The sequence below is a fragment of the Egretta garzetta genome, unplaced genomic scaffold, assembly GCF_000687185.1.
Source record: "Egretta garzetta isolate BGI_Z169 unplaced genomic scaffold, ASM68718v1 scaffold58, whole genome shotgun sequence".
In the NCBI taxonomy this organism is placed as follows: Eukaryota; Metazoa; Chordata; class Aves; order Pelecaniformes; family Ardeidae; genus Egretta; species Egretta garzetta.
Window position 1 is genome coordinate 707,429 of NW_009260613.1, and position 10,104 is coordinate 717,532.

At 46.0% G+C, this 10,104-nt stretch overlaps 1 protein-coding gene across 3 annotated transcripts in view; it reads right to left on the reverse strand.

Annotated features, from left to right (window-relative positions):
* Positions 1 to 10,104, reverse strand: part of MTMR2 (myotubularin related protein 2) — a 43,381-nt gene that overhangs the window by 10,724 nt on the left and 22,553 nt on the right. For all 3 annotated transcript variants that reach the window (XM_035900450.1, XM_035900448.1, XM_035900449.1), the window contains 3 exons: positions 9,449 to 9,550; positions 8,670 to 8,753; positions 313 to 462 (listed from right to left, as the gene is read on the reverse strand). In XM_035900450.1, the coding sequence (XP_035756343.1) occupies positions 313 to 462; positions 8,670 to 8,753; positions 9,449 to 9,550 (336 nt within the window). The remainder of the gene's footprint in view (positions 1 to 312; positions 463 to 8,669; positions 8,754 to 9,448; positions 9,551 to 10,104) is intronic.

Below are 10,104 nucleotides of genomic sequence, written 5' to 3' on the forward strand. Positions count from 1 at the left end.
GTATTCCTCCATCCTGAAAGTCAGAGTAGGCCAGACAATTGTAAACAACGAAACAGGGCTGCTAGGAACTGGACTGAGATTTGGTCTGGGTTGTGCTAAGTTATCTTCTCATTTTGGTTTAGTCTACATCGCTTTCACAACAGTCGTTCCAGCAGATAATGTTGCTTTCTAACTCCTCAAACATGTTGCTGTCACTTTTATTATGACCATTTATTTGCTCTCTGGAATCCACTCAGCCTGATCTTGGTATTATTTATGGCCCAAAGGTATGTAACACCACCACATCAAAGTGGCTTCTTTTGTCACACTCACTGGTATGCGTCCTCTTGATCTGAAAGATGCTACTCTCTTTAATTCGTCATCAGGAATGTTTACGGGCACAGCTAGAATGGCAGGGTATGTATCACACAGCTCATAGCGCTCATTAATCTTGGTCAACCTCCAGCTTTCATTGGGAATTCCCTAAAGAGGAAACAACAGCAGGTTAGCAAACAAGTTGCTCTGAGACCTCAGCACAGTCAAATCCCCAGACCTGAAATTCAAGGGAGCTTTTGTTAATGAAGGACATGTAGGGCTGGAGCCTGGGACTGCATTATCCTGGTAACTTGCATTTCATGCCTCTTCCCAGAGAGGTAGATGTTTTGCTCAGGTCACTGAAGAACAGGAAAACTAGGAGACTGCAGGCAGGCAAAGGAACTGTGGAGGCTACAGATGTGGCAACACCGATGACCCCCTGAGAGCATCTTTAACGTACCTCCTGGTCTCCTCACGGTGCTTACAGGAGAGCCAGGAGCAGGACAGAACGGGTGACCGACAGTCCTCGCTCCTCCCTCAGCACTTAACTCAAACGCAGTGGGTGGAAACTGGGGGTGGAAAGTGGAGCTACTGGACAGGATGGAGGGGAAAACAGAAGGCAGAACAGGCAGTAAAACACCCCCAAAAATAAATCTGTTTTGGGCCTTGTTCAGTGTTTGTGGCAGAGCTATGCAATCCCCTAAAACCACCAGAAACGTAGTAACTGTATGTCGCTGGCTGCATGACTGTATGTGTTCTGGACAGTGATGTGCAGCTCCCGTGTTCCTCTCAGACTAAGCTCTCTGGTGGTACTAGGCTGATTAGGGCTGGGAGAGCAAGGAATCTACACACACACCCCCACGCACCCCCACCGAGCACAGCGTGTTCTGATGGGGAAGAAACTCAACAGCTTCCCAGACAGTAACCTCCAGGTAACACCTGAAGCACAATGGGGAGGGATCCCGACACGCTGCAGACTTCGCTTGGCCAACGCTGGGGGTTAGCAGATCAAAATGGTGTGGTTGCTACTGCGTGCCTGCAAGGAGAGGTTTAAACAGGCACATGCAGCAGCAGGGGTGAGCACCGACACAAAGCACCTCTGTGGGGAGGACAGATCTACTGCAGTGAACGTGGCCAGACTGTTAAGCAGAGTCTGATTTAGAGGAACGTCAGCTCTTAAAACAATACATGCTTTTGTTCTAGTAAACAGTACTTTGTTTTAAGGAGGGTGGTGGGACACTGATTACCACTGTCATGGCTCCCATAGGAAATAAATGACAAAACTAACACAAGTCAGACGAGCTGTGGTAATTATGGTTGACCCACAGAGACTGCAGCCAGTTCCGCGTCAGAGTGGTGAGTCATGTGTCAAAACAGGTCATGGTTAGAAATACGATGAGAGGACAGACCTCCTTGTCTAATACCAGTCACACCCTGCTTGTGAACCACCCCTGGTCCTGGGGCCCTCCCTGGGAAGGAAATGTTACTACAAGGAATCATCAGAGCTGCCAGGATCACCAGTCCCCCAAAACCCTAAAGGAAAGCTATTTTTGGCACTGCCTGAAGCCAAAGAAGTGTCAGAAACAGCCATCAAACAGTGTGTATACACAGTCCAAGCTTACCGGTGGGTAAAACATGCTCACAGGTCTGCCTGCTTTACACAGCAAGGACGGAATCCCCTGGGTCCCCCAGCTCTGCTGTCAACTGGGGAACAGCTGTCCATCAGCTATGATCAAACTGGTTGCTGTCTGGAAGTGAACCGATGGCAAATGACTAAATTGTTCTCAGTCCTGTCCTAGTAAGTACATGACTGCACTGCAATGGATCCATCAGCAACGCTTGGAGATTTCACCGCCCCCAAATCGGAATTAAAACTATGCTGTCAGCACACTCTTGGCAAGGAAAATGGGAGCTGACAAGCAGTTACATGGAAGAAAAGCTTCTTTTTGTTCTACCCTGCAATTCTACCCATGCTCACTGAGAGGAAGATCGAGCAGTCACTGGCACTAGAAAGCACCCTCTTCTCAGTGCTGGGCAGAAGGGCTTCAGCTCACACTGCTCGATCCAGAACTGACACCTCCAAAGCTCCGAGTCTGTCAGCTGCCACCCTGATAAATTGGAATGAAATCTTTCCTTTGCAATAGCCCAGACCAGGAAAATCCATGACAATCCCTGAAAGAAAGAAAAGATGCTGCGTGTCAGAGTTCAGATTTCCTTTGAATCACAGGGAATGCCTGCTTTCCCCTGGTATGGGGGCCTTGGCTCACAGCACCACCCAAAGAGGGCTTTGGGTTCAGATCGTGACTTTCTCTAAGGACTCAGAGCAAGCAGAAATAAGCAGAGTAGGCTAGAAGAGGCGCTGAATTTGCATCTTCCCAGGACACGTGCCATGATGCAGTGCAGCTTGTGCATTTATTCATTGCTCCTTCAGATTTGCACTTTCTCCAGCTGGAATCGATAGAAAAAGCTAAACATGATATAAAGCACATTGGCATTTCCTCATATAAGATGCACTTCACTGCTTCCTGGAAAGTTTTAAGTAGCCAAAAAGCCTACTATCGAACCAACCCAGCCTGTCAGATGTAACCCAAGAAGCCCCTGCGGGCGCAGGCCCAGCTCTGGGAGCTGCCTGCCCGCCTACCTGCCGGAGGAGCCCCGGCTGCACGGGCCCAGGAGCTGCTGGAGAGCGTGGCTGCTGGGCGGCCATGCTGGCACAGTGCGCCTCACACCCACGCTGTTAAACTTGTTCACCCCCAAAACAGGGCAGTCTGTCTATGCTGCTTACTGGTCACCCTCGGCTGGCGCCAACCTCTGAGCCCTGCCCAGGCTTGGCAGCAGGCGAGCCGGCCTTGAGCCCTCCCTGGAGCCTCCACAAGGGCCCAGCTGCCTCTCTGGGTCCCAGCTCTGCGTGGCCCAGGCCACCGCGAAGCCGTGTGGAAGAGCTGTGTCAGAATCTACAGAAAGGCAAGAAATGTGAAACTGCAGTGAGAGGAGGAGGACTGTTGAGATGGGGGTCGCTGGTAGCTCAAGGTTTCAAGGGAAAACAACATCGTGGAATGGTATAAAATCCAAAAGGAGGAACTGCGGGTCTAGCAGGCAATCACTGGGTGAGAGCCACCGCTGGCTCACCGGTGTGGTGGTGCTGACATTACTGGTGGAAGATGGCAACACCAGCCCAGCTGAGGGAGGTGCAGACGCTGACCCTTCTCCTCTCACGAGTGCCTGCCTGGCCAGGGAACCCTCTTCAGATGCCTCCTGAGGTGGTGAGTACTAATGTTCAGCCTAGTAGGTAGTTAAGTCCCTGCTATCTTTTTTTTTTTGTGTTAGCCAGTAAATAACTGCTTTGTACTTTCGACCTGCATACACCCTGCTGGCTGGGTGTCTCCGTGCATGGCTAAAGATGCCCAAACACACTCACTCAAAAGAGGGATGCTAACAGCCTGGACTGAAGCTGTGCCTGGAACTTGCGATGAAGGTGCCTCAGCGCTTGGGAACGCTCCTTACGAGTGTATCATCTAACCACAGAGGCGCAGCCTTTGTGTCATCTCCATGGACAAACCAGACTTGGTTTCCCTCTGGATAGTCATTCATGTCTTACTTTAATGACCTGTGCTCAGTTATCACTTTACCTATGCAGGTTGTAGAAGATGGGACTTTCTTTGTTTGCAGGGAAAAACTGTTGAAGACACACCAGCATGACACTGAAACCACCATCTTGCAAAGCATGTGTTTAAGCTTAAGCACATGAGGATCTTTCACTGACAAGAAAAAAAAAATAATTTCCTTACTGGAATTACAAACGATCACATCTCTCTACAGGATCCAGTAGAATGATTCAAAAAAGTTCAAAGTGCCAGGTCCTGCACTTTGGTCACAACAACCCCATGCAGCGCTACAGGCTTGGGGAAGAGTGGCTGGAAAGCTGCCTGGCGGAAAAGGACCTGGGGGTCTTGGTTGACAGCCGGCTGAATATGAGCCAGCAGTGTGCCCAGGTGGCCAAGAAGGCCAATGGCATCCTGGCTTGTATCAAGAATAGTGTGGCCAGCAGGAGCAGGGAAGTGATTGTGCCCCTGTACTCAGCAGTGGTGAGGCTGCACCTCGAATACTGTGTTCAGTTTTGGGCCCCTCACTACAGGAAAGACGTTGCGTTGATGGAACATGTCCAGAGGAGAGCAACAAAGCTGGTGAGGGGTCTGGAGCACAAGGCTGATGGGGAGCGGCTGAGGGAACTGTTCAGGCTGGTGAGGAGGGGGCTGAGGGGGGCCCTTATCGCCCCCTACAACTGCCTGACAGGAGGGGGGAGTGAGGTGGGGGTCGGCCTCTTCTCCCTGGTAACGGGCAATAGGACAAGAGGAAGTGGCCTCAAGTTGTGCCAGGGGAGGTTTAGGTTGGACATTAGGAAAATTTCTTCACTGAAAGGGCTTATCAAGCCTTGCAACAGGCTACCCAGGGATGCGGTTGAGTCCCAGTCCCTGGAGGTATTTAAAAGACAGGGGGACAAGGTGCTTAGGGACATGATTTAGTAGTGGACAGGTATGGTTGGACTCAGTGATCTTAAGGGTCTTTTCCAACCACATGATTCTATGATTCTGTGGTTTTATGATTCTGAGCTTAGCCATGCAGGTACACCCTGAGCTGCAGCAGGCAAGGCAGGGAGGGTCCCAAGGCACCAGCAGTGCCTCTCTCACACCTGGTTTCAGCCATGAGATACCAAGAGGCTGAGCACATTAGCTCAGGTGCATCCCTACACCGACACAGGATACAGCTGCCACAGCTGAGCTGGTCCCTCTGCTGCGTACTCAGCCTAGGTTGTGTCCACATAGCACAAGAAAGCTCTGATCTGTTTTGTGGTAGAGACATGCCTAGCATAAGCAGGACCTCAGTTAAACCATGGGACATTTAACAGTTCAATTCTCATTTTACTCCCCTAAATTACACCCAACAGTCCTCTGTAGGATGCTGTTCTCATGCTCTGCCATTCCCACTCTGGTTGTATACTAATGCTGGGCACTTTTTTTATCCTCAAAATAGGTCAGGTCCTCTTCTGACTTATTAATTTCTATATGTTTTTTCTGAAAGGAGCAACCACAGCCCTGTACTGTGGCTCCCTGGTACATATCACCAGAGCATAGGATTAGACAAGCATGACTTCTGTAGGGAAACATCACACCTTTCCAGCTTCACGCCACTTTGTAATATCTTCCAAAAGCTCCCCACCTTGTTAAGGAAAATGAAAGCTTTAAGTTATTCCAAAGGCATCTCAAGGTCTTTTGGTTTCAACTGAGTCTTATTCACTTTGCAATTCTGTTTTATACTCTGCCAGCCCGCGTGTAATAAAAATCAGGGAGCAATTTCAGTTTTAAATTTCATTTGCCACATGTGATTCCATTTACTCACTAAATCCCAAACCTCTCCGAGTTCCTTTTGTTCTCTACAGGTTGTTTATTGCTCCCCATAGTTTTACACAATCACAGATTTTTAATAAGTTACATATTTCCACCTTTCCCAAGAATGCTAACAGAGAAGTCAGGGGTTTACTGAATAACCTTCCTAATTGCTACAATCTCTATCATATCAACATACTTAAATTAATCTGAAAAAAATTATCATAAATAAATCATACCACACGCAAACTTGCCACGTCTACCAGTGCAGACACAGATCCTACCATGGATCCTACTCTCAAAGTCTTTTCTGGATGCCTGGTAGTTGGCTTCTACTTTTGCGCTGCTCCCCTCTCTCTGTGTCCCTGCTCCCACAGGGAAATGACTGACCTGGCCTGAGATATACCAAGTTAATGCCTGGCTGTACTGCTGGGCTCCTTATGCCCTAGGCCAGCTCTTCTCTAATAGTTTTTAAACCAATTCCAAAAGGTCCTGCAGATAGTGCATATGCCGTGCTTTTCTATTTCTGATCACAATTCATACAGACACAGACAGGTAATCCCATTATCTCATTTGATGATGCCAATTTTGTTTCACTGTTAACGAATCCCTGCTGCCATTTCAGGACATAATCCTGATTTACTGTAGTATTTGTTATTGCTTTAGCAGAACCTGGTTGGATTAAGAAAAAAGGCTAAGACATTCACACAGATAAATTGAACATCCATAGTTATAAATGCTGAAATTAAATAAACAGACTGAAATACCTAAAAGTTTTGGAGGGGACGTAAAGCTTCATGCTGCAGGACCTAAATCAACTCTAATGAAAGGGATGAAATTCTCCACCTGGCCAGATCACAACATAAATGTTTGTACTGCAGTACAGTTTGCCTCTTCTTCAGCATCTGGTGTTGGTCACTTTTGGAGATAAGCTACAAGAACAGACGGATTGCGTGATCTGGAATGGGAATGACTGTGGCCCATCATTGGTAAATTCAGCTAGGTCATGGCTGCAAAAAATCCTGGTTTGGATTCATTTTTGCAGTTACCAATGTAAGCAAATGACCGGGGACTTCAGCACACAGACATCAGTTTGGTTTCTTGACATAAAAGGAGTCAGGCTAAGTTTTTCCTGTCCGCTCAAAAACGATACAAAAGCAGGCCATAACAAAAGAGGTACACGCTGCAGGAATGTCTCAATCGTGACATGCTTTACACACAACAGTGCTACCTCGTGTGACCAGAAACAAAGACATCATGGCCCAGAGTTCCATTTTCTTTACAAAAAGGCCATGAAGAGCTGCAAATCACATGCATATAAATATATGTATCCTTTCACTGTGTAAGTGTAACCAAGCTCCTGCCAAATGTAAGGTACAGCCAATCACAATATAAAAACTAATATGGATACAAAAGCTTGTTTTTAGAAAACAAACATGCCAGGATTAAGAAATTGGAATAATTTACCTTGGAATTCTCAAGGGGCACCCTTCCTTCTTTCCAGGTATTGTAAGAATGCCTTTTGTACTTCATCTGTTTTAACTGAAGCTTGCCTAAATGAATTCTGTGCTTTTTAATGGAGATTATTTTGACAGCACAGGTATTCGTTAGTCTTTACTTCAAAGTAAGTTCTCAGTCCTGTAAAGAAGAATCTTTCCCATACAGCTTGGGCTGCAGATCCTTCTTTATAAACAGATCTTTCCTTAAAATAACTACCAAGAAAGAAGTAAATTCTAAACAAAGCAATAATCGCGGCATTATCTGGTCTTATTAGTCAAAGTCGACCTCAGACACTATGTGTGTCATTGATTACAAATGATCGGAGTTTGCCTCTACTAGGATTTTAGATTGTGGTATCTCACTGCAAAACATACACTTTTTTGCAATGAAGACAGAGTAGGTAAGATACATCTCACTTTCAATTAGCAACCTAGAAGCCAGCGATCTGTCTTAGGCAGCTATTTTAGGAGGGAACAAATCACCCCCAACAGTGAAGCTCCGCTCTCCCCATCTGTTAATGACAGGCCTAGATAACCAATTTAGAAGGCACGCCCAGCTTTTAGAAGACTAAAGCTAGGAAAATGAAACCCTTTCTTAGGTTTTAGATGTCAGGAATCAGATGAACAACTAGGCTAGGACAGATGTCTTGTTTTGGTTTGCTTTATGGGAAAGACACAAATAAATCTTTAAAATACATGGCTGTAAATTTCTTCATTTTACAAAGGAAAATTGGTTTTATCCTGGCAGATCTGGATGAGATGACAGTTTACTGCGTCCAGGGCAAAACCGTCACCAAATTGTGCTGCTTCCTCAACTTGAGAATTTTATGACAAGAGTGATTTCATTGTAAAAACCCAAATTCTCCCAGCTTTTCCCCCAGGAAGGACCACTCAAGTTTTTATCGCAATATTCCTAATCGACCGCCTACCACTTCACAGTCATTAACACCTTTGACCAGTCTACTCTGGACACACTACAACTGTCTGTTCCAAGCTATGGTTAACCACAACACTCGCTAGGTTGATCCCTACACTGATTCCTCAAGAAAATGAAGGCATTCTACATTTAATTTTTTTCCTTCCAAGTTCCTGTTTGAGATATCTTACAGAAAACTGGAAAGAATTAAAACTGATACAAGCAAGAGCTGAGGTGTGAAACTCAGCAATGGGATGTCTGCACCTGCAAAACGCATCCTCCGCTCCTGACTGCCAGCAGTGGCTGATGACTAAACCAGAGCAATGTTTTTTTCTACCAAAGCCTGAAGTCAGCTCTCTGCAGCCTGAGTAATTTCCATGAGTGGATGCTACTATCTCTAAAGTGGTACTACTGTCATCAATCACTGCAGTGTGGAGAATAATGCCCTAACCCAGCCTGCACGACATTTGTCAGCAGGATCATTCTCTGCTCCATGTGACCTGTAATTATATTACTGCACAGAGCCTCACTTCTGATGAGCAGAGAGGATGAGGAAGGACATGGCACAGTACCCACCTGTCTTCTGTACTCCCAAGTGGGGTCATACACCTTCCATCCATTTTCTGGGAAAACTTCTTTGTACTCAAATGCAAAAAGTGGCTGAAAGAAAGAAAATTTATCATTAAGAGCCCATTCAGAGCCCATTTCCAGGATGTTTGATATCTCAAATAATAACTCATGACTGGTTCTTCTTTTTTTCCCACTGCACGACTTTTCTTTTGGGGCTTTGTGAAAAAGATCAAGATGCTGACTGTAACAGGTAATTATTACAACAATGTACTTTCCTCTATTCCCCAATCTTGCTTGTCTATTACCTAGTACTTCATGGACAAAAGGAGTTTATTATTAAATAGAAAGAAAAGACTCCTTGGGCAAGAATGCTTTTACATATTACGAACTAGATCCCTTCAACCTGTATTTGAAGCAACAATTGCTGTGTTACAACACAACAGAACAGACAAACTGCATTCCAGAACTGGGAGCAGTACAGCCACCATTAGCTGTAAGCCTCTGATGGATGTCACTGTGCTTTGAATACTTTCCCTGTTATGAGGATGTGAGTATCAGTAAGTTATTTTCCATGCATGAAGGAATCCAGCCCCACAGCAGTAAACTTTTCCTGTTTCTATACAATCTAAATTCCTACAGAATTAATTCTAAGACAGATTTTAAAAAACAGCATATCTCCTCCTTCAACAAAATGTGCCCCATGTGAATATTGTACCAGGTAGACAGGACCAAAAAAACAGGTTACTGCCACTCTGTGTCATTTGGTAACAACTGAAAATACTTACCAGATTATTTGAAACTGGGAAAGCATATTTCATTAAGTTCTCAAATATGGATCGTCTAGTTCTCCCTTCAGGCTTATGAGCAAATCGCAAGTTTCGAATATCCTGGGGAAAAAGAGGGAAATCAAATTGCAGATTTCCAAACCACTTCAAAATCCAAAGAAACTCCGAAAGCCAGCATTCAAAATAGGGTCACATCAAGATGCTCTTTCTAGTACTGATTTAGAATTATACTTCGAACACTGTTGTACTGCAACTCTGGGCTTGGTTCAGTGCTCAACTGCAGCCTCCAGTGAAGCCTGCTGCAGCTGCAGAGGAGCAGAGGGACTGCACAGGTATGCCTGATCGGTGGCTTCTTGCTTTCTACTGGAGAGCCCTGCTCAGGGACAAGCTATCTCTGACCACCAGGACTTTGTGAGACAGACCTCCTAGCTCTTACCAGACTCTCAGGCTGAGCTGTGCCAGAAGATGGGCAGGGACTGCCTCACAAAATACCTCCACAGATCTACTGCATGTAGGGAGCCCAAGTCCAGGCAGTTTGGTGCAAAGCAACTAATGCCATATCCCTTTGAAGCTCCCATCTCTCAGAGCAGCAGCGAGGATGGCTGAAACGAACAACTCCTCCACTTTGCTCAGCAGCACAGTTTCCACAAAGAGCA